At 57.1% G+C, this 24,106-nt stretch overlaps 1 protein-coding gene across 1 annotated transcript; it reads left to right on the top strand.

The window, feature by feature from the left end:
• Nucleotides 1-207: 207 nt before the first annotated feature.
• On the top strand, nucleotides 208-19,954 carry CD5 (CD5 molecule). The gene is made up of 11 exons (XM_086677263.1): nucleotides 208-353; nucleotides 9,947-9,985; nucleotides 12,217-12,528; nucleotides 13,046-13,108; nucleotides 13,370-13,702; nucleotides 15,742-16,032; nucleotides 16,673-16,798; nucleotides 17,518-17,571; nucleotides 18,418-18,537; nucleotides 19,125-19,216; nucleotides 19,554-19,954. The coding sequence occupies exons 1-10, from the start codon at nucleotides 302-304 to the stop codon at nucleotides 19,211-19,213; spliced, it is 1,479 nt and encodes a 492-aa protein (XP_086533389.1). The 5' UTR covers nucleotides 208-301; the 3' UTR covers nucleotides 19,214-19,216; nucleotides 19,554-19,954.
• The last annotated feature ends 4,152 nt before the right edge of the window (nucleotides 19,955-24,106 follow it).

Genomic DNA, 24,106 nt, shown 5'->3' with positions numbered 1-24,106 from the left:
TGGCCCGGCGTCCTGCGGTCGGGTGGGGGGACGCGGCCCCAGCCCGGTGCGCCTCAGGCAGGAAGCTGGCAGGGGCCGGGGCCGCCATTCGAACTGGGGCAGATGGTTTTGCCAGGAGGAAGTTGACAGTTCAACTTCAAACACGGATGACGCAGGCCCCACGCTGCCTGCTCCCCTGTCCCACCCCTGCCCGCGCCGGCCCGCCCCACCCCTCCTCCCTGAGAGGGAGACCCAGGAACCAGACACCCTTCGCCCACAGGTGCCGAGCTTGGCGAGGCTGAGGCAGGAGGAGGCCGCGCCCATGGGGTCTCAGCAACCACCACTGGCCGCCCTGTACCTGCTGGGGGTGCTGGGTGAGTACCCCGCCTGGGGCATGTACCGGGTACTGGGACTCAGGGGTGCAAGGGAGAAGATGCCAGTTGTTGCTCTGGTCTGACTCAGGCCCACATGGCACCTCTCTGGAGCATCAGGGAGGGCTGAGGCCGCACTGCCAGTCCCCCCCACCCCATCCCTTCACCGCACGTCCCCCATTCTGCTTCGCTCCCGCACCCTTTCAGGTGGGACCCGTGCCCCATCAGACTCTCAGCCCAGAAATCAAGTCGTCCAGTGCCCATCTGGCCCGAGCGTCCTCTGCAGCTGGACCGCCACCACCCCCCCCCAACCTTGAGTGCCCACCTTTTACCTGGATGCACAAGGGACGGGGACTCACGGTCTCCTGGGCAGTTCTGATGATGCTCCGAGCACAGTGGGCCCAGGCAGGGTGGGGGCCGCCTCTGAGAACACAGCTGGGCATGTGTCAGACATGCACCCTTAGGTGCCAGTCTCCCTCGCTCTGTCCCAGGGGAGCCCCAGCCAGGCCCACCAGCCAGGGCGTGAGCACGCACTTGGGTCCGCTCTTGGGCCACTGTGAAAGCCCCCCGGGGCCTCTGAGGAGCTGAGGGATGGGTGAGTCTGGGGCCTCCTGTTTGCTGGGAGGGAGTGGGTAGAAGCTGGAGGTCTCCCCATTTATGAAAAGCAGGGGGTAAACTGGACGAGGTCTGCCCCCCTTCTCAAGGGTTTGGGGGTTACCGTGGGGCGAGAGAGATGCTTGCCTACGGGACAGGTGGGAACTGGAGGGGGCTGCGGTTTCCCAGTTTGGAGGGAAAGGACGCGGGGACCATGGCCTGCCTGAGCAGGGAGCCTCAGGCCCTCCCAGACAGGCTGGGGCGTAGCGTTTGAGTATATGTGTGTGAGTAGGTACGAATGTGTGTATGTGTAAGTAGGGGTGTTTGTGTGTGTGTGTGTGTGTGTGTGTGTGTGTGTGTCTTCACGGGCCAGACATGGTCTCCAAATGTAGGTTTACCTCCCCCCGCACACGGACGATGGCCCATGTGCACACACACAGGCTCACATGGCACTTTTTAACATGAAACTGCAAGAGATCCATGCCTCCTGTCCCCAGGGCAGATGTCCCCAGGGAGGTGGGACCCTCCTGAGTTGCTGCTGGGGCTTCCTTGGCCCTGAGGATTCCTAGGATGGACCCCGAGGTCCCTCAGCTGTCCCTGACCTGTGGCCTCTGACCCGACTGGAGCAGGGAGGCTGGCCAGGCTCCCAGCTGGGGCTGGGGGAGGGACCCTGCTCCATGGGTCTCCCATCGGAATGCCATCAAGGGGCCAGGTCCTGGCAGGATCGGGCAGCTCCCTGAGCCCAGTGGAGCCCCGTGGAGCCCAGAGCCAGGGAGACTTAGAGGCAGCCCCATCACAGGGAGTATGGGAACCATCTGGAACCCCAGGAGCTCATGGTTCCCGGTGTGTGTTTGTGTGAACTGGTGGGTAGTAAACATTCCCATCGTTTGGTGGGTCACAGCTTGCAAAAGACGCGTAAAGTCGTTTTCTTCTGTAAGCTTCACAACAGCCTGTGAGGTAGGCGGGCCCGTTGCCCCCATTTTACAGTCAGGAAAACTGAGTTCCGGAAAAGCCGAGAGGCAGGCCTAGGGCACGGCGCTAGTGAGCAGCAGAGCCGACCCTGGCCCAGCGCTCCTGCTGTCACGGAGGCTCCCTGTCCCCGAAGAGCACAGACACCCCAAAGCCACTCACACAAGTAGGAAAATGGCGGCAAAACGTAACTGCCACCTGCGGATATGAGCACCAAGGGCAGGGGACCCCGAGGGCCAGAGCTGGGGCTGGGGGCAAACAGCACACATACCCTTTGAGCCATTCCAGGAGGAGACGCCCCACCACCAGACCCCTGGGGGTGCTGCGTCTCCTGGCTGGCCTTCAAGGTTGTGCCAGCAACTTGGGGACCTTTGGGGCATGAAGATGCCCGCGGTACACCTGGGGTGACAGTGACAGCCGCTCCCTCCTGTCGTTGTCCTTAACCCCAAACTGCCTGGGGCTCACCTAGAAGGAGGAGGAGGGCGGAGGCAGCCCTGAGGGTCCAGCCCAGCCACCAGCACTGAAGCATGGCAAGGTCATGGGCTCTGCCGTTTGAATTCTGGTCCGCCACTTGCCAGCTGGGCGGCCTCGGACCACTCTGTCAGCTTCAGTTTCCTCCTCTGCAAAATGGGAATAATAAAAGAGCAGGGGTCCCATAGAGACTTATCAGGATTAAACAAATCAATGAACGTAGGGCTTTTGGTAGGAAGGTCGGTTAGAGGGTAGTAGGTGCCCAGCAAGCACTGATGGTCGTAGTAATCATGACCATCATCATCATCAGGGTCGAGTCAGCAGGAAACAAGGTGATGGAGGACCTGGGGAAGCAGAGTCTTGCCAGACGCTAGCCTGGCCATCGATCTTTCTCTTCCCCAGTCCCTTTGCACAGACTATTCACGCCTTCGTTTCTCCATCTACGAATATTCATGGAGCATCCAGCATGTGTCCAGCTCTGTGTAAACGCACTAGGGACAGCCAGCCCTGGACAAGAGCACCCAAACACTCCCGAGTTTCTAGAGCTCGTGCTAAGTACAACGAAGGAAACAACAGCTGAGACTCAGTGGCCAAGCAGATGCAGGAAAGAGCCAGCCGGGCAGAGAAAAGAGGGAAGTGTGCCCAGGGGTTGGCGAGGGCACAGGCAATGGTCGGGACAGGCCCAAGAGGGGCTGGGCATCCATGGGAGAGGAGGGGAGAGGGGCTCTAGCTGCAAGCAGGCTGCCCGGTCCGCGGATCCACGATGTGGAGGCTGAGGGTCTTGCTAGTTCTGGGAGCAAAGCAAACGGCCAGCTTCTTTTCCCAGGGAATAGAGGGACCTGGGGGCTCAGGGGCTGTCCCTGGCCCTTCCGGTCACTCTGTCCAGCGCCAACACCTCAGCAGGGTTTTCCCCACAGAGACCGAGGAGGGACCTCAACTCTGCCTGATAAAATTGATGGGTCACCTACTCCGTGTGTGCGCACGCATTGTGGGTGCGTGTATGAACCCGTGCGAGCGTGCTGTGTGCGTCCTCGTGTGCATATGGGTTGTGTGCACGTGCGCGTGTGTGAAGGCCTGTGGGACTTTGGAGTAACGCAGACTGCAGTTTGATCTCTATCGGGCCACTCACAGATGACAAGAACACGAGAATCTTAGCCTCCTCATCTCAAAATTGGGGATGACGACTGTGCCCACCTTAAGGGACAATGCAATTGTTAAAGGTGGCTCATCCATTCATTTAGACAGCAAGGATTTATTGAGCACCTACTATATGCCGGCCACTATTCTAAGTGCTGTGGACACAACTGAACAATCGAGATCCCTTCCCTGGTGGATCCAAGATAGTAGTCGGGGTGTGATGGGAAGACCAGTGATGGCCCGGGTGCTGGGAAGTCATGCGTGGGGTGGGGCTGGGGGATTGGGAGTGCTGCAGGGCAGTTTGGGGGGAGGGGGTTGTGCTTACCCAGGGAGGGGGCAGTGCATCTCACAAGGAGATAATATTTGGGCAAATGCTTGTAGGAAGTGAGTGTTCACACTGGGTGGGACTGGTGAGGACGATCCAGGCAGACGGGCCTGTGGGCACCCAGCCTGGTGGGGAGGGGCCGTGCAGGCAGAGTAGAAGAGGAAGTGGGATAAGTGCCCTCGAAAGGAATGGTCCCCCTCACCTTCCCAGGTCCACACACCCTTATCCCAAGCCTCGGGCCAGATCATTTGGGAACTCAGAATCTTCCAGATCGCAGGTCATACCGTGTGTGTGCTGGGCGCTTGTTGCACGCCAACGAGGTCTCGGGCAACACCCATGTTCCCATTCAGTGAAACACGAATTCGCACTAAGAGAGACCCATAAAGGCTGCAAATGCCTTCCCGCCAAATGCACCAGAAAAAGACTTCTGGTTTGGGGTTTTGAGGGATGATGAGGGATGAGGGCCCTGAATCACTTCCTCCCTAGCCACCACCACCACCATCAACATCACATCCGGTTCCCACAGGGACGCTGAGACTCCCTTTTCCCTTGGGGTACAGCTGGGACAGGTGCGGTGGGACAGGGTAGGGAATTGGTGGTGGTTGGCAGAGGCTAAAAGGGTCCTGCACCACCACAGACTCCCACGGAGGTATCTAGAGTGAGCCCTTCCCTCACTGGCCTCAGTTTCCCCTATCTGTACGCCAGGGGTAAGCAGGGTCCTGGTTCTCCCGGTGGCAGATTCCCATAGGGCCTTATCAAGCGAAGATGATGTTATTTCTTGTCCTGACCCCACCATCAGCAAGCTGTGTGCCCTTGGGCAAGTCGCTCAACCTCTCTGAACCTCAGTTTCCCGATCTGAAAAAAAATGAGAATGAGCATGGGCCCGTCCTCACGGGGCTGTGGGTACAAAAAAGCTCTGGGACGTGCGAAGCTCTGAACAAAACGGAGGGCTTGTCGCTGTCACCTTGGAGACGCATGTGTGGCATGAAATTCAGGCAAATTCAGTTGGACAGAGCAGGCCACCAGCGAGAGAGCGATCACAGTGTAGACCGTGCCTGTCGTCCTGCCGGCGATCGGCCGGCATGTGCCGGGTGGGACGGCGCAGGCCCCTTGCGCGGGATTAGAGGCCCGAATCTGCTGTCTCTTCTGCGGGAAGCGTCCCTCAGGCTTCTTCTGGCACAAACTGTGTGACTCTCCACGTTCTGCACATAAAAAGACTCCTGATCAAAAACCAACCACTTCGTCCGGTGCTCGATGGAGAAACGGAATTGGGGGCCTTTGTGATCTCTGTTTCCCTGAAGCCTTGATACAGACTCGGGTTAGACACGGCTCCACTGATTAGCGTCATTTCAGAAAAGGGGGGCTTCTGACCTTCCAAGTCAGCCTCTCATCAGAGGACAAAAGGAAGAAAAATCCAGAACGCCCCCAGAAGGCAGCCCAACGTGTGTTGTTTGCTGTAAATCGGTGAGTCGTGTGTGGACTATTCGAGGGAATCGTTGTTTATGGCAAAATGGAGCATCGGACCTCCAAGCCCCACGAAGTCCGTCCGCTGGCTGATCCGGGAAACCGGGTGGTGACGGCCCCCTTCAGTGAGGCTGTCGAGAGGAGGTGGGGTCTGCTCGAGGTCAGAGCTCCATCGACGTTCGCTGTCACTGTGACGGTCCGTGGTGTCCCAGCCCTTCCCTGGGACCCTGCCGCCATGCCTCCACTGCTTTGCCAGCGTATGGTGGCTGCAAAGACAAATGTGCGTGGGTCCCGGCAGGGCCTGTGAGTGAGCCCGGGGCTGGCCAGCCTGGGCCCAGTCCCAGCTCTGCTAAGTACCGCCAAGTGGAACCGCTAACACAGGCCCACGAACGTGCATCTGCAATTCCAACCCCCCCAAAAAAAACCTTTGTAGATTTCTGGAAAACGCCCTTGGGGCAAATCCTGACCTGAACAAACGGGGGGCTATTTATAATCTCGCGCGTCCTACCTAGTGTGAAAATTCATGTGCTTCGCTGCAGAGCCCATCATGTGTTTGAAGCGGGGGCCCTCCAGACACGGGGTGACAGTAGGGTGCCTCGCTCTGCAAATGTGGAGATGAAGAGAGGGGCCGGGAGAGCGAAAACGTAGCCTCTCTCTCTCTCTCTCTCTCTCTCTCTCTCTCTCGGACTTTCTCAGCCGTGCGCTCTGCCTGGGCTCGGCCACTCCAAGCCCGAAATAGTGGGGCTCCGAGGGAAGGCTGACAGGGGAGGGAAGGGGCCTCTGGAGGATTCTCAGTCCTGGCCCCAGCTGCTCGGCTGTAGTTGTGGATGGCGGATTAGGAAATGACACCACGCGTCCATGCCTCGCGTCCCTCATGGTCTCCCGGGGCTCCAGGCTTCTGTTTGCAGATTCTGCAGCCATAGAGCCTTGGGCCTCAGGCTGCAGGCGGGGGGCCGGCTAAGCCGCAGCCCCAGAGGGTCTCAGGAGAACCTGAGCACAGTCTGCAGGGTCCCAGGGAAGGAAGTTGTTGGACCCCTGTGGGAAGCAGCTAAAAGAATGAAAAAAAATGTCATGGACAATGATAAACCTGAACCTGTCTCTGGACACACAGAATCTCAGCGTCCGCTTCTGCCTGGCCCCCTGCCAGCCACTGAGATACACCAGGAACTAAAGATTATAGATCAGAGAGGTGTGAACCGAGAGGAAGGTGAGGGATCGTGGAGTCTAACTTCCTCATTTTACAGTGAGGAAGCCAAGTCCAGAGAGGCTGGCCAAGGTCACAGAGCAAGTTCGTGGACAAGCCTCCCCATGGCACGTTTCACTAACTGAACGGAATTTCAAGTCCATTCCCTCTCATCAGGTTTGCACATCCCGAAGCATGCAGGATGTTGGTGAAACACGGGGCAGGCTGTCACAGCCTTCCCTCTGAAGGGAGGGGAGGCAGTGTGACCCAGCAGTCAAGAGCGCAGAGTCTGTGACAGATGGCCTGGCTTGGAGAACCGGCCCCAACAGTCATCAGCGGCTTGGCAAGTTGGCCAATCTTTCTCCATTTCTTCACGCATAAGATGGGGATCAAAATGATAATGCCTACTGCATAGAGCTATGGTGAAGTTTGAGAGAATTAATGTATACGGATGCCCGGATGAGGGACGAGCCAGGAAATGCTGCCCTACTGAGAACATCAGGCACCCAGAGAGAGACAAAGCCTTGGGCTACCTAGACGCCCTTCCTCAGCAGAGTATTTAGGGACTTTACTTGGTTCTCTAGCTTGTTCAGTCTTTCCCAAGAATGTTCTCTAAGCAGGGCCTGGGCCATTCTGTGTAAGATCTGCAAGAATGGTCTGGTCCACCCCCTCCCCACAGAGGATTCAATGTCTGAGGGTTCCAGCACCTCGGGGTCAGGGGCTTGGGCACGTTCATCTCCGCATCCCCAAACGTGGCACTTTGGAGACACAACTAGGTGACAGAGAGCATGGGTTCGGAAGGCAAACTCACAGTTTGAATCCAGTTGTTGGCAGTATCTGCCTGGACAAAGCATTTTCCCCTCTCCCAGTATCTGCACCATGATTGGATTCAACTCGTATCATAGAGCCGTATGGGAGATTAATAATGATGTCCGTAAGGAACCACCCTGAGTGCTGAGTACACAGTAGGTGCTCAATAATTGTTCGCTTCTGTTACTAATGGATGTTGACTGTGGTGACCTTGGGAATATGACGGTGTCCAGGGGGAGAGAGAAGTGGTGAGACCCCTTTTCTCTGGCTCTCCAAGCATCCCAGACAGGCAGCCATTCCTCCCCGGCAGGCCCGCCGTCCTCCCCAGGCCTGACCAGCTCCACCAGCGGTGACACCAGCCCTGAGCATCACGGTGCCGTGACGGCTTTATCACAAGGGGTCTTGGTTGCGGGGAGAGGGCTGGCTGGCTGGGGCACGTCTTCCCTTAAAATGCTACCACTGCCTCCGGAACACTCAGGCAAAAACAGGCTTTTTTAAACACACCTATGTTTCTTTTTCATCTTGACTTATTTTTGAGAAAAAGAGAAAGGGTCTGCGGGGAAGGGCAGAGAGAGGAGGACAGAGGATCTCAAGCAGGCTCTGCACCGACAAAGCAGTAAGCCCGACACGGGGCTCAAACTCACAACCGTGAGATCGCGACCTGAGCCTAAGTCAAGAGTCAGACGGTTAACCGACTGAGCCACCCAGGCGCCCAAAACACATTTTTAACACCCGACAGTAATTTCCCCAAAGCAACTTAAATGGAACTATTTGCTCTGTAAAGTAGTGACCCTGGATCCCAGTCGAGAAAGCAAGTCCGGGAGTCAGGCAGATGGAAATCAAAACACCTACTTCATGCCTGACAACCCTGAGTGGCAAACCCGGGGGGTGGGCTCTGAGGCCACACGAGCGTGCCCCCCACTCCGTCCCTTGCCGGCCCAAATCAAACCTCCACGGCAGCCACAGATGAACTGGCCACAGGCTGCTCCATGAGCTTCCCACTCTGCAGTCAGAAGGGGCTGGGAGAAGGCCCGATGTCCCAACTGGCCCACGTTACCGTTGAACGTGCCTGGGCAGGAGCCACACCAGAGGGGAGGCCAGATCCCTAAGACCCGTGTTCGCTGGGACAGTGGCCCTGACCCCTTTGTGCCTTACGTTGAGCCAGCCCCAACCTCTCTGAGCTTCGACTTCCTCCTCTGGAAGCTGGGAGCTGTTAAAAATAAATCACTGTCATTTCTATCCCGCCATGGGGAGACTAAGAAGTAACAAATGGTGCCCGGGTTGCCCATTCTGGGTCATTTCTCTGGTTCTCTACAACCAGGAAGTTCAAGCTTTTTTTTTAAATTATTTTTTAACGGCTTTATTTACTTTTGAGAGAGAGAAAGAGAGAGCAAGTGCACGAGCGAGCACCAACAAGGGAGGGGCAGAGAGAGAGGGAGAGAGTCCCAAGCAGGCTCCACACTGTCAGCGCAGAGCCCGATGCGGGGCCTGAACCCACGAACTGTGAGACCACGACCTGAGCCAAAACTGAGTCGGACGCTTAACCGACTGAGCCGCCCAGGTGCCCCTGAATTTCGAACTTTTTTTTTTTTTTAGATTGAAAGCAACGCCCGCGACAGTTTTATGGTGCAGCCGAATGCACTAAGAAGTGATCCCTATCTTCACAGTCATTCTCTGTTCTAGTTCACTTCAGTTTGCCAAGATTTGATGGTTGCTATTACTAAATAATTTTTAAGAAATTAACGGTTGTAAGCCTGCATGTTGCTACAAGGGGATAGCCCGAGGAAACGTTGGGAGGCGATGGAAATATTACCTTGACCAGGAGGGTGATCAGACGGATCTATGTATGTGTTAACATTTCTAGATCTGTGCACTAAAGGCAAATCAATGTTACTGACGTTCGTTTGAAAAGAAAAGTTTAGGGGCGCCTGGGTGGCGCAGTCGGTTAAGCGTCCGACTTCAGCCAGGTCACGATCTCGCGGTCCATGAGTTCGAGCCCCGCGTCAGGCTCTGGGCTGATGGCTCAGAGCCTGGGGCCTGTTTCCGATTCTGTGTCTCCCTCTCTCTCTGCCCCTCCCCCGTTCATGCTCTGTCTCTCTCTGTCCCAAAAATAAATGTTGAAAAAAAAAATTAAAAAAAATAAAAATAAAAATAAAAAAAATAAAAGAAAAGTTTAGGGGCGCCTGGGTGGCGCAGTCGGTTAAGCGTCCGACTTCAACCAGGTCACGATCTCGCGGTCCGTGAGTTCGAGCCCCGCGTCGGGCTCTGGGCTGATGGCTCGGAGCCTGGAGCCTGTTTCTGATTCTGTGTCTCCCTCTCTCTCTGCCCCTCCCCCGTTCATGCTCTGTCTCTCTCTGTCCCAAAAATAAATAAAGGTTGAAAAAAAAAAATTTTTTTTTAAAATAAAAAAATAAAAGAAAAGTTTAAAAACAGGAAAAAAAATTGACCGTTGCAACCCACAAAATTGGTTTCACGACCCTCCTAGGGGTTCTGACGTGTAGTATGAAACTCTCTGCCTCTGAACCCCATATTGGGGGGCGCAGAAGAGGCCACTGCTCAGGCTGTGTGCTCAGGGTGTAAGGTGGGGGGGGGGTTGGCAGGAAGGAGGTTCCACATCCTGATCTTCCTCTCTCCTTTCTGCAGTCACTTCCTGCCTGGGAGGGCCCAACGTGGAGAACTCAGGTAAGGAAGGGCCATACAGAGGCCTGGAGCAGGGGGTGACTGGGGGTGGGGCGGGGCTGTGATTCCATCAGGCTGTAGGGGGACCTGCCAGGGTGAACCCCACCCCGCAGAGGGAGCGAGCCCCAGCACACACACACACACACACACACACACACACACACTTAGACGCCCATGTGCGGAAGGATGCCCTCGATGGCCGTAAGGCACCATACAAAATGCCAGTCCTCATGATAATTATCATTATAACCCACTCACCATGCAGAGAAAACATACTGGCCCATAAATGCACCCTGCAGAGTCCTGTTTCCTTCTCAGTCCTGCCGGATCTCCCCGGTCAAATGTATTTGCAGCCGAGGGCGCACAGAAAGGCGGCACAAGATTGTAAAGCAGGTCGAATGCCCTGCCTTCGAGGTTGGACTTTAAGAGGCTAGTGTATCCCAAACAAGGTTCCATGGAACATGTTGGATACAAGGTAGGCAATATCCTGTCACTCACTGGAGACTGAACCAGTGTGCCGGCTAGGAAAGCCCCTGAGAAGTCCTGCAGGGAAGAAACCTGTTAAATGTTTTTGTTTTTTAACTCAGCAGTTCTCAGATTCGCTTCACCCCAGACCTCACGCTTTCACATCTCCTAAGATAACATCATGCTGAATGTATTTTGGGAGAAACGTGGCTAGAGTCTCACGAAGCCATGTGCAACCAGAAGGGGCCGCAGGGGCCTTGGCGGGACTACAGAGGCATCCTAGCTGTGAGCTCTGGCAAGTGGCTTGTCCTCTATAAGCCCCAATTTCCCCACCTATAAAATGGGGAGAAAAATCTGTTCCCTGGTGGGGATTCAGTTAGTCTGCTCGCTGGAGGGAAAGCTTCAGGATATCTTGCCAATATCAGGTGTTGGAACAAGTCCCCTTCGTCTCTAACTAGTCTAGTGACCTTGGCAAGCCCTAGCGAGCCCCGTGCTTCTGCTCCCCAAGCCTAGAAGAAAAAGGCAGCCTGACCAGAAGTTTCCAACCAGGGAAAATCTCTACCTCCCAATCACTTGGAAAAATCTTTTTACATTAAAAAAAAAAAAAAAAAAAAGTCTTGAATAGGGTAATACAGTTGCCTGGCTTAAAACTTTAAAAATATAAAAAGACTTACAGTGAAGAATCTCATTTCCATTTCTGTTTCCCATCTGCCCAGTCCTTCCCTCACCCTAACACCCCAGGTGACGGCCACATGGATTCCTTTCTTGTCTCCCTTTTCAGAATCTACGCAGAAGCAAATATATACCCTTATTCTCCCTCTCACGGAGCTTTATAAAATCACACCCTCCGTGTTCCTACCTATCATCCAACGATTCCACTCCTAGGTATTCACCCATGAGAAACGGAACACGTGCCCCTACAGACAGACATCAGTTCAGGAATGTTCCATGCGGCTTTGTTCACCGCAACCAACTGGCAGCTCGATGCACAGACAGTGGCCTGGCCACACAGTGAGACACTATTCCACAATAGAAAGGAAGGTGAGACATGTCAGGATGCAGAGAAACCGCAAACACGGAGAGAAAGAAGCCAGACAAAAAACACAGAACGGCAAAAGCAAACACACACGGTAACGAGTCCACTTACATAACGTCTGAGAAGAGGCAAAACTCCTCTTTCGCGACAGAAAGCAGATCGGTGGTCGCCCGAGGCGGGATTCAGGGAAACTGACTGCACAAGGGACACCAGGGAACTTTCCGGGTGACGGCAACGGGCTGCAACTCGAGCGTGGTGGTGCTTACACGCGGCTGTACATCTGTCAAATTCCATTGAGCAAGTGCCCTTAAAATGAGTGCATTTCACTGGGTCTAAGTCATGTTCACAAAATTGATTTAAAAGTTAGAAAAATCAAAACGGGTGCCAGGCCCTATTTCTATGGAAACAGAATTTGCAGGAGTGGGGCGATCCTGCTGGAGAACGGGGGCTGAGAACCTGCCATTCCGAGCTCGCGTCGGCTCCGAGGTCTCGAGCCCCATCCTCTGGGGTCCGGTTTCGGGGGACCGCCCCAGTGTGTGGGAAGTCCCCGCAGCGCCCCAGAGGACGGAGCTCCCAGGATCAAGGCAGGCAGCCCCGGGGGGGGGGGGGGGGGGGTGATCAGAAGCCAGCCTGGCTGGGCATGGGAACCCGGTGGAGTGAAGGCCGTGAGGGGTCCCCTACGGAGGGCCCTTCCCATCCTGACCCACCCGCATACACCTCTTTGACCCCCCAGGGCTCCGGGTGAGACTGACAAGCTCCAACTCGCACTGCCAGGGCCAGCTGGAGGTCTCCTTCAAGAACAACAAACCGTGGCACACGGTGTCTAGCCGGAGCTGGGGGAAGAACCCGAACCACTGGGAGGACCCCAAGCAGGCCTCGAATCTCTGCCGCCTGCTGTCCTGCGGGGAGGCCGTGGCCTTTGCCCACTTCCCTGACTTCAACAGTCCCAAGAACCAGATCACCTGCCATGGATTCGTGGGGTCCTTCTCCAACTGCAGCTTCAGCAACGCAAACCAGAGGGACCCTCTGGGCCTGATCTGCCTGGGTGGGTAACTAGCCGGCCACACAGTGTGCTCGGCCTGCGTACCAGCCCCGAGGAGGCTGCCCCGGGGCCTGGGATCTGGGGCCTGAGCAGGCAGGCGGAAGGGAGCTCCTGATTGACAATAACCTCCCCCCCCCCAAAGAAACACACACCATTGGGGAACTGGAGGGGGAGGGCTTGGGGGAGGGAGCACCTGTCTGGTGGGAGGGAGGAGGCCCAAAAGCGGATTCTGCCGATTGCTAACATTAAGGTCTCCTCTTAACCTTCATTGTACTCACCGTGAAATGGGCTGGTGCTGCCCGCCCCACAGGAGGCCTAGAGACAACGTGTGGGGCAAGTGGGCTTAACGGGGCCAGTGGCACTTAAATCCGGACTTCCAGGTCTTTCTCAAAACTGCCAGGGGCTCCCAGCGCTCCCCCCCCCCCCCCCCCCCCCCGATCCCACATTCTCTCCCTGAAACCTCCAGTCCTCCCTCCCCAGGGCTCTTGTCCCTCCTTCACCAGAGTGTGTTTTATTGCAGAGCCGCCCAGGACAGCACCTCCTCCCACGACCCCCCCACCCACAACCACTCCGCAGCCCACAGGTAAGAGGATTCTGAGGTCCCTGGGGGCAGGGTGCTGTATTTAGCCAATGAAAACACAGGATGCCCAGTTGCCTTTGAGTTTCAGACAAACGTGGAAAGGCTTCGTGTTTGTCCCGTGCAATATGCGGCCTCACCACCTCCCACGGCTGTCGGCCAGTCTTCCATTTGTCCCTGTGTTAGAGCCAAAGGGCCGGGAGCAAGGAAGCCCCCACTGCCAGCCCCGCCGAGCTCAGGCCTGCTGCCCTCTGTCTCCCCCCGCAGCCCCTCCCAGGCTGCAGCTGGTGGCAGGGCCCGGGGGCCTGCGGTGTGCCGGCGTCGTGGAGTTCTACTGGGGCAGCCGGGGTGGTGCCATCAGCTACGAGGCGCAGGACAAGACCCAGGACCTGGAGAACCGTATCTGTGAGGCCCTCCAGTGTGGCTCCTTCCTGAAGCATCTGCCAGAGGAGGACACCTCCAGGGCCCAAGACCCAGAGGAGAGCAGGCCCTTGCCAATTCGATGGAAGATCCAGAACACGAGCTGTACCTCCCTGGAGCAGTGCTTCAGTAAAGTCCAGCCCCGTGAGGGCGGCCAAGCTCTGGCCATCGTCTGTTCTGGTGAGTGAGTCCCGGTGAGGACCGGACGGGGCGCCCCCAGACGGTCAGTCAACGCCTGTGTCTGGAAACCCCTGCATGTAGCACAGGGCACTGGGCACTATGAACGGGAGGGAAACAGAGGCCCGGGTGGGGAGGCTGCAACTCAACACCCAGCGCCTGGGGAGTCCCTGCAAAGTGACACCGAACAAGCCCAATGCATTGCTGGCATGGCGGCCGCTCAGGAAGGTGGGGTCAGCAGGACTTCCAGGACGAAGCCAGGTCTCCCTTAGGTTTGGAAGGAGGAGAGGAGCATGGGTTTGGGGGGAGCAGAGCACAGAGGGCGTTTTAGGTGGGAGCTGTGACTTGTGCCAAGGACCAGAGCAGACGGGGCGCTTGGAGGGTAAGCAGCCTTGCCGGAGGGGAGTTTGTAAATCCCAGAGACCGAAGAGGGTGGAGTGGTGGTGACAAGTGGGAGGTCCCCGAGGCACAGCAGGCAGAGAGAGACCAGAGCAGGTCCTCCGACAGCTTCCTGCGGAGGCTCCTGCACGGAGGGCAACCAGAAGCCTGGGTATCCGACGTGGCTGAAGGGAGGAGACCAAAGAGGGAGGCCTAGGGGACCCCAAAACCAGGACCGCAGGTCAGATTGAGAATAATCCTGGCACGCCTTGGGAGGCGGTGGGTTCCCATCCCCGGAGGGTTCTAGTGGAGTCCAGACTGTAAGAAGTCATACCTCCCCGGCACTCACATGGGGCCAGGGACGCTCCCAGGACATTCGTTCATTTTCACAACAACCCAAGGAAGTGGCTGCTATTGTGCCCACGTTACAGATGAGGAAGCTGAGGCTCAGAGACGTTAAATGTCTTGCCCAGCATCCCAGAGCACCAGCTGGGATTTCTACTCCAGCGGTGTCACTCCAGGCCCCCACCTGTCTCAGCCTTGGCTGCCTAAAGTGCGGTCCTGGACTGACCCGGATCTGCATTTCAGCAGGGTCCTTGGGCGGGGCGGGAGGTGCATGCATGAATCTAGGAAGCTTTGCCCTGGACCACTGGGCTATCCCATTAGCAGACCTGCTCCCACCCCCACCCCTCCCCTCCCCATCCGCCAACCTCCCCACCCCCAGCCCAGGTGGATACTTATGGTGAAAGAGTGAAAACACTGCCCCTCCAGGTAGAAGCTGCCCCCTCCACGCCCCCCACCCCCACCCCAGGCCCAGGGTTTCCTGGCCTGATGAGGGAAAAAAAACCGGTCTGGCTCTCAGCCCCACCCACCCCTGCCCTCCAGCAGGCTACAGCCTGCAAAACAGACCCAGAGGCCTTGCCTTTGAATGGCTTTTCTAAATAGAACACTTGCTGGGGCCTTGAAGACAGATGTTGCTATGGAAACTGGCCAAGCCGGTGAGATCACAAGTCACTCTACCCTGAGCCTCGGCTCAGGGGGGCCTCGGCTGAGGACCCCGGCAGTGGACCCCAGGCACCCCCCCTGACAAGCAGAAATGGATTCGGTGTCTCTCTCTGAAAGGACCAGGCCCTTTCATGAAAGCCCACCCCTCGAGGCTGGGCAGAGGATTCCTGGGTTCTGTCCCATCCCGGGCCTCAGTTTCTCCTTTCGGGAAAAGCACTCCCACCTGGCCCCCTCCCCCAAGGAGCAGCAGGAAAATGAGAATGGTTCCCAGAGGGAAGTGGACCCAGGAGGAGCCTGTTTCTCGCTGCTCCTCTCTTACCTCCATCAGCTCGGGCGCCGACTCCCTCCCGCATTTGCCACGGGCGTCTCCCCTCCGCCAGATTCTCCCCTGAAAGCGCTGCACGCCCGCACGCCTCCAGATAGCTACCGGCCGCTGCCCAGAGGTGCCAGGGAAAGAGCTTGATGGGGGAAATGCCAGAAGATGCAAGAAGGGGGGAAGGACAGGAAGAAAGGTGCTCCCAGCCGCCCATGAGCTGGGCTCTGCCGGGGCCCCCTCTTGGCCAGCGACCTGGGGGCCCCTGTGGCCGGGCGTGTAGGCCAGGGGCCGAGGGAGCTCCCTCCAAACCTCCCACCTGACCTCCATTGCGTCCCCTCTCCAGATTTCCAGCCCAAGGTGCAGAGCCGCCTGGTGGGACGCCGCAGCCTGTGTGAGGGGTCCGTGGAGGTGCGCCAGGGCAAGCAGTGGGAAGTCCTGTGCGACGGCCCCCGGCCCAAGGGCACGGCGCGGTGGGAGGAGGTGTGCCAGGAGCTGCAGTGCGGCAGCGTCGACTCCTACCGGGTGCTGGACGCCATCGAGACCTCCCATGGGCTCTTCTGTCCCCAGGAGAAGCTGTCCCAGTGCTATCAGCTTCAAGAGAAAAAAGCCTACTGTAGGAGGGTGTTTGTCACATGTGAGTTGGCCACGGCCCACGGTGGGTTTTCTCTCTAGAACCTAGTCAGTGAGCATGTTTCTGAAGGACAGGATCCAGGAGCCCCGGAGCCCTAGAAAAGGATGGAGAGGTGGCAAATGGGGGAGAAGGGGTGACTGTGCTCAGACAGCAGTGAACGTGAACGGCACATAGGAGACTGACCACAATGAACTAGGGAATTTTCATCCTATCTTCCTACTCTTCCGGGATGGAAGATAGAAAAGCAAGAGAGAAATGGTAATAGAATAACGCGTGAAAGAGAGGGAGGGAGGGAGGGATGGATGGCAATTAGAATATGATGGCAAGGTGATCCCTTATAAGCAATGGGCAAGGGTAGGAAGTTGAATAGTTGATAACAAGAGTGGCAGATGATAGCTGGATGATGAATTGCTGGATGGCAGATGGGGGACAGATGAATGGGTAACAGAGAATTCGAGAAAGGGGGGAGAGGAGGAGGAGTAGATAACTGCCTTCCGGACAAGCTGGTGAATTACTGCAAGCAGCAAGTGGGAAGGGCAGGGGTACAGAAGGGGCGGGGGAGCCAAGTGGCCAGTGGCTTCTCTCTGAGCCTACAGTTCCGATACCCCGGGCAGGACCGCCCTGACGTCTCTGTCTCCCCCAGGCCATGACCCAAACCCAGCAGGCCCGGGCGCAGGCACCGTGATGAGCATCATCCTGGGCCTTGTGCTCCTGGCCGTGCTGCTGGTCGTGTGCGGCCCTCATGCCTACCGAAAACTGGTGAAGAAATGTAGGTGCGGGCGCCCCAAACGCCCTCCCTTTCAAGCCCCTTTAAGAGGAGCCGGGTGGGCGGGAGGGCACCTCTGCTTAGCCACCCAGCCCCGCCCAGCCCCACCGCTCTCCTGCCCATAGGAACAGAAAGAGAAAGTCAGGAACATGGTAAGAAGTGCTGATCGGCGCACGCTGGGGGAGGGCGTGGCCATTCTTCAGACTGAGGCACGCCCCCAGCCTCCGGTCCCAGGCCTGGCTCCACCCCCTGGCGGCCACAGGATGCTGAGTGTGCGGCTTCCTCTCTGAGCCTCAGTTTGTTCATCCATCTAATGGGCGATTGTCGTGAATCTAGGGGGCTGTTATCCTAGCCTTGCAGAACTCTGGAGAAAATTCTTCAGGGACAGGAAGCGAGATTAGAGAGGCTGAAAAGAGAAGGCCTGGAGGGGTACAGTGTTGGCCAGGTCCCCAGCGCCCTCCTAGGTTCTGGTTCTAAAGCCCTGTGGTTGTTTCTCTTGGAGAAGCAGCCCCTAGACAAGCTCCTTCAGCATGAGATTGGTCCAGGTACCCTCCTGAGCAAGTCAGAAAACTGAGACCCTGAAAGACTTCACAGGGGGCAAAGTTCAGCAGTCCTGCCTTCAGCTGCACCTGCCTCCCTTCTCCACTCCCTCCCCCCATCCTTCCCTCCCACGATCCCTGCCCAGCCCTTGTCCTCACGTGCCTTTCCTGTCTGTCGCCCAGTCCGCCAGAAGAAGCAGCGCCAGTGGATTGGCCCGACAGGAATGAACCAGAACAGTAAGTGTCCCCAGAGGCAAGGTCCTCCCTCAGCCCCAGCCAGTGTCCACAGGGGTCACAGCTCACTGCTGACCACAGAGGGAGGAGCCAGCAGCTACTTGAGGCCTCTGACCTCCACCGTGCTCACCTAAGGTGGGGCTGTGGTCACCAGGTGTGAACAGGTGGTGCTCCGAAAGGAGGACTCCACGATCACATAGGTTTAGAAGTGGAGGAGTTAAGCAAAATTAGAGTTGGTTCTTTATTTCAGGACTTATCAGAACCTTAACGGGCATTTCTGCAAGAAAGGTTGGCCAAGCTAGCTTTATCACGGAACAACTTTAAAAGGCCAGTGTTAAAACATTTTGAAGCAGCTAGCCCATCCTCTACCCTCGTTCTTCATCCTCTCTCCTAGACCGCCCTAACGGATGGAATTATGGCCCCCCTCCCATTTTCCACTCCATGTTCTTCCTTCCCTTTTGCAAGCCGAGGGTCAGATCCTTCAAGAAGGCTCTGTGTTGTGGAGGGTTTTTGTTCTGTTCTGTTTTGTTTTACAAGACAAAGCCCTCAGTTCCAGGAGAGGAGGGACTGCATCTGCCCCTATCACTTGTGTTCCAGTTCCCTGTTTAATACATGTTTGATGAAAGACTAACTGACCAGCTGAAGGCCCTTCCCGCCAATCAGATTGCTGGTCAACCCCCAGCTGCTCTAAAAGTCTGACCCCTGCAAGCGTGAGCCCGCCCTGGAATAAAGGAGTGGAGGGATGCATCCCAGGAGCTGTGGGTGCCATAGAAATTCTGGGACCCTGTGGGGAAGGAGGAAGAGGACAGAGCAGCCAGGTTAATGACACCATCTCCTGCACCTGTTCAGTGTCTTTCCATCGCAACCACACGGCCACCGTCCGGTCCCAGGTTGAGAACCCCGCAGTGTCACACGTGGAGAATGAATACAGTCACCCTCCTAGGAACTCTCACATCTCTGCTTGCCCAGGTGAGCAGCGGCCGATGCTTCCGGGGATGAAGGCAGGTGGGAGCACAGGTCATGCGAAGGCCCAGAGAAGCGTCCCCTCCCCGGGGACGGGAGGTGGGGGGCGCTCCGATTGAACCTTTGACAGTGGTCACAGCAGGGTACGGAAGGGATACGGCCTTAACAGGCCTGAGCTGTCCCCCCGGAGACCATGAGCCACTCAACTAGAGAGAAGAAGAAGCTGGGGATGCCATTAACCGCGGCACTGCTGTGACCTAACAGGCCTGTTTCTCTGCGGGGCCTTGAGGGCCGGATGGTAAACGAGGCCCCTCGGATTCTTTCGAGGCAGAACAGAGCTATCTGCGGCCTGCAGGAGCCCTGTATCGAATGCTCCCTGACTGGCACTAACAATTAAGCCCCAGGGAGCCTGGAGTTCAGTATCATTAGTGAATGCTGGCTGATTTGATCAAAACAGATCCGGGACTGTCCAGCCACCAGCTCATAAAGCCCCTGTGATCTTCAAACCCCCACGGGCTTCTGGGCTCTCTCTCTTTCTCTCTGTGGCCTGGGGGGATAGAGCCTGCTGCAAATGGCCTCTGTTCTTTCTGCAGCTCTGGAAGGGGCCTTGCATCGTGTTTCCACCCAGCCCGATAACTCCTCCGACAGTGACTACGATTTGCACGGGGCTCAGAGGCTGTGAAAGGTGAGCCCGGCTCCCCGGCCCTCCGTCCCTCCCTTCCTGCCCACCCTGCCCGTCCAGAGCGGGGGATTCGGCACATCTTGACTCCTGTGGAGAGAGAGGATAACGTTAACAATTTAGGGGATGGGCGCTGATTTGGCAATTATGGAAGAAGGATCGTTGACCTTAACACCTCCTCCTAAAGTCCATCTGAGAAGGCCACCCAAAGGAGCCCCTGTGAACTTCCTGATGGACCTACACCCCTCTGTCCCTGCCATCAGATCGGGGGCTTGGGGCCCGTCCCCCCACCTCCCTGAACCATCTCCAGGGTGTGAGGTTTCCTTCCCTTCTCACCCCACAGAACCAGCACCAGGCACAGAACGGCAAGAGCCCGACCTTTTTCCGGAACACTCTGCATTCGCCCCTTGGAAATTATTTCTGCCCCCGAACCAGGAAATGGACCGAGGCAAGGGTGCCTTCCGACATGTCCCACGTCCCTGCCGCCGAATGCCGCGGGAGCCTGGCCCAGTGAGGACCCCCAAAACAGCTCGGCTGCACCTCTGAGTGCGGGGGCCGTGAAAGGCAGAGCCCAGAGACAGACACGCGGGGAGCAGCGCCGAGAGGAATCAGTTCTGTCCTCAGACTCTGCCCCCAGTGAGGACAAACAAGGAAGCGCCTCTCTGCCGTGGGGGTGGGGGCTCAGTTCTCCAGTGGATGTTTAATATGTTCTTTGTAAATAACAGCTTTTCTACTTCCTGAGAACTAGGGGGGCTCACATCCTCTGTCCAGGGTCCGGCCCCCGGACCCCTCCGGGGACATCGGTGTGGCTGTTGTGGTCAGAGGACTTCACACCCTAAACGAAGCCACTGTGTGGCCCGCAACTGCCACCTGCCTCGGAGCCCATCGCCACCCTCCCTCTGCGGCCACCCTTCGCCCCCCCGCTTCTCCCCCCACCCCCGCTCCAAGACGTCTTCCCTAACAGAGAACACTAGATCTCTGGGGCCGCTGGCTGCCAAGCCCAAAGTGCCACCTCATTGCCTGGCACAAAGGGGACACCTAGGAAATCCCTAGCCGATTTGGGGTTTTATTTCCAACAGCAGTTTGAAGTTCAAAGCTGTAGTGGTTTCACCCAATCACAGTTAACTTTTTTTTGTTTTAATCTTTTATGTATTTATTTTTTAATGTTTATTTTTGAGAGAGAGAGAGAGAGAGCATGAGCCAGGGAGGGGCAGAGAGAGAGAGAGAGAGAGAGAGAGAGAGAGGGAGACACAGAATCCAAAGCAGGCTCCAGGCTCTGAGCTGTCAGCACAGAGCCTGACGTGGGGCTTGAACCCACAAACTGCTAGGTCACAAACTGAGCTGAAGTCAGACGCTTAACCAACTGAGCCACCCAGACGCCCTAACTTCTTTTTTTACGTGTATTTATTTGAGAGAGAGAGATCATGCTTGCACACGCACACGTGCACGCATTACCCTGCAGTGAGTGCCTGGGTTTCCTTAGCAAAAGGAAGGATGAGCGAGAGTGGGGGCATCTCACTGGGAACTTGAAGATTCAGTAAAGGCAGAGGCCGCGCGGGGCCCCGCTAAGCCCTGGGGCACCGGTCCCCTAAGAAGGCATCTTGGGTCTGGGGCCTTCCTCCACACCATCTGTCACTGTATTCACTGGGTGCAAAAGCTCTTTACGGTCCAAGCTGCAGACGCCAACTCTGAAAAGGCGACAGGAAGTTACTAGAAGGATATGGGGGAGGGGCGCCCACAGAATCAGGGGAGCCAGGGGTACTGGCCTTCCAGAAGAATCTAGTCAGCGCCCTGCCAACACCTTCCACCCAGGCCTCCCGTCCTCCCCTGCCCAGGGCCCAGAGTCCTGTGAGAGCCCAGTGGCCAAGCCCAGCTCTCTGATCTGCCCCCAAACACGCTGGGGATCCAGAACCAGGGGCACGCAGTCACCTTCCTACACTTGGCAGGGGGGGAGGGGTTCCTCAAAAGGGACCGGAGAGCCTTCTTTGGGAGGGCTGTCGGGGAGCAAGAATTCCTGTCTCTTCAGAGGTCCTTCGAGCTGGACTCGGAACCAAATTGACATGAGCCCGATCAACGGGAGAAAACCAAACGTAATCGGCATCCGTACGGGGCATCCACGCAGACATGGAAATCCCAAACGTGGACCACATGAGGTCTCTGTGTCATTCTGAACTCAGGAGAAGGGGTAGGGCTCTGGGACTTCAAGGGAAGGAACGCACTGCACTTCGCCGGGCAATAAAAAGAGCAGATGTTTGGGAATCGGTGTTTGCCCCACCGTACAGACGGGTCGCTCAGATAACATTTATCTCTGGCAAGAACACTTATTCTGGAAAGACCTCCAATTTAGATTCTTCCATGTAGTAGAGGGCGGGGCAAAAGCTTCTCTGGAGCCCTCAGAGTCTGATGGCCTTCAGCTCAAAATAGCCCGCAAGCCAAAGTGCCCGTCTTGGGGCAGCCCGCCCCCAGTCCCTCCAGGGCGACCGGCACCTTTCGCGATAAAAGCTCTTGACTCTCTAGCTTGGCCACCGTGCACGGCCTCAACACAACCATGGCCTGCTTAAAACCCACCCAGCCCCCCCCTCCCCCCCCACCAAAGGAGCTGCATTGAAGTATAAAAATCTTTTTAGAAACCTCGTTTTCCAAGTGGTGGCGGGCTTGGGTGGTGCACTCCAAAAAAGATCTACCTGTTCGGTTGGACCGTCGAGTAGGAACGCTCTCGGCCTCGGAGACGCCCCCGGGGGGGGGGGGGGGGAGTGTGAGTGTGCGACCCGGCTCAAGCACACCCTCCTCGAGCGGAGTCTGGGAGACTGAGGCCCCGGAGGAAAGCTCACCGTGAGTAAACAGGAACAAGTCTAGCTCTGAGGTTGACGTGCCTCTAGGATCTGGGAGTACAGAACGGGACTAACGTGACGGCCGAGCGGACGTTTCGAGTGGCCTGGCCCCAGCTAACTCAGCCAAGGGCCCTGCTCACTGAAGCCAGGAATCGCTTTGAGGCTCTAAATTTGACACTCAGGGTGTGTCCTTGGGCAGCTGGCTCTGCGGCCAGGGGAGGCCCACTGCGGTGGGTGGGCGGGGAAGGTGCCTGGTGATTTCACCCGGCAGATGCAGGGCGGGGAGAGGCGTGGTGAGCCTCTGCGAGATCTAAGGTGTGGAGGGCCTGCAGGGAAGGCAGGGCCAGGAGCAGCAGGGGCACCCGTGCCCTGGATGACCAGCTGAAGCATCTCTCCATCAAGCCCTTCCTCAGAAAATGGTGCCGCCTCCCTGCCGCGACTCTGGGACCAAGGCCAAGCCAGGGACCAGATTGTGCTGCCAGAGTGAGATTTTTGGCCTCTTCCTACAAAGCCAAGTTGTCTTCTAGCCCTCCCTGGTGTCCTGTGTCCCTAGTCCTGGACATCTGCAAGGCAGAGCCAGAGTTCAGGAGATGGGGGGTGGGGGAAGGCCCTAAAACTTTGAGGCCCAGGGATTCTCAACATGGGCTTAGATCCCCCGAGCTTTTTTCAGGAGTGTGACTCTGGAAGGCGGACGGCTTCGGACACCACAAAGGCATCGCACAGTGGAGGAGCCCCTGCGGGCGGTCAGAGCCGGGAACGGGTCCTGCCCCTGCACCCCCGGGCTAGGCGACCTGGTCCCCGGCCCACCCATCGTGCAGTCTCCCTCCCCTGCTTCAGATCTGGGGCTCCAAGCGCTGTTGAAAGGACCCAACAAGCTCATGCAGGTCACTTGGCCCTGCTGAATATCCAATGCTGGCGATGCACAGCATCCCTGCGTGGTGTCCACAGGCAGCCCGTCCTTGGCACTTTGCAGGGAAGGAAAAGCAGAAGGGCTGACTTGAGGGCCCACTGGAAGCCTGGTCTCCTGACTCCCCCGGAGCCGCCCTCACTGCTGAAAGCGGGAGGTGCCCTCCCAACCCTCGTGATAAAAAGCCCGCTGAGCTCAAGGCGGAGAGGGAGCAGGCTGGGCGCTGGCTGAAGACCACTCGGTAAGCAGCCAGTTTCGTGCCCCACCGTCCCTCTATCCGTTTAGAACCTGGAAGGGAAGACGTGGCCCCGCCCGGGGGTCTTGGCCAGGCCGACAGCAGGCAGGCCCTGTCCCCCAAGCGGGTGGCAGGAATGCGACGCCAGGCTCCCTAGGCTGAGCCCCGCACGCCCCCTGGTGGGAGCCTGTGGCCTCGCATGGCCCAAGCTCTGGCCCAGGAAGAGGCAAAAACGTAGGCCCCCAGCGTGAAAGAAAACACCGAAGAATGGGATGAGCTCTGGGTGTGGTATGGAAACCAATTTGACAATAAATTTCATATTTAAAAAAAAAAGAAAGAAAACCAGAGAGTAGGAGAGAAAAGGGGAAGGTCGTCAGAGCCTAGCCCCAGGGCAAAGGCGCAGGGGAGGGCAGCAGCTCGAGAGAGGACAGCCAGATAGATGAGGCTTTGTGGACAGGAATCAAAGAGGCCTCTCAGCAGAGCGTGATCCTGAAGGGATTCCACACCCGCCCCAGGCAGCCACATCTTCACCTCGCAAACCCACTGGACGAGCCACAGCACAACTTGTAACTCATCGAAGTTTATTATGGCCATTAATTACACAAACACACCGGCGATCGGTCATCCAGTTCAGAAGCACTCGAACCAGTAGAGTCCATTAGTGATTTCTCTTGATAAATAACTTACGAGAAGCAAGAAAAATTGGCAAGGACCCAACAGCGAATGGAGCATCTCGTCGCGAACACCCACCGATGGTGCGTGGGCCGGGGAGGGGGGCAGGCACCGGAAAGTCGAGTTTCCTCGTTGGCCCCCAGCACCCCAGGCCCACCAGACGCTGGGTACTCAAGTAGTGGACATTTCAAGGCACATATGACTTCCTGGCCGATAGCAGCTCCAGAGTCTGCCCTCGAGACCTGGATCCC

This window comes from Puma concolor, chromosome D1 (assembly GCF_028749965.1).
Source record: "Puma concolor isolate L17-30 chromosome D1, mPumCon1.1.hap2, whole genome shotgun sequence".
In the NCBI taxonomy this organism is placed as follows: domain Eukaryota; kingdom Metazoa; phylum Chordata; class Mammalia; order Carnivora; family Felidae; genus Puma; species Puma concolor.
The sequence above is the reverse complement of the archived record's forward strand: the minus strand, read 5'-3'. Positions and strand labels throughout refer to the sequence as shown.

What these genes read in the sequence shown, in the direction of transcription:
- CD5 (XM_086677263.1), top strand. Translation starts at nt 302, where the DNA reads ATGGGGTCTCAGCAACCACCACTGGCCGCCCTGTACCTGCTGGGGGTG. An exon ending in GACAGGAATGAACCAGAACA is followed by an intron (nt 17,572 to 18,417) that starts GTAAGTGTCCCC and finishes GCACCTGTTCAG; the next exon opens with TGTCTTTCCATCGCAACCAC. An exon ending in TCACATCTCTGCTTGCCCAG is followed by an intron (nt 18,538 to 19,124) that starts GTGAGCAGCGGC and finishes TTCTTTCTGCAG; the next exon opens with CTCTGGAAGGGGCCTTGCAT.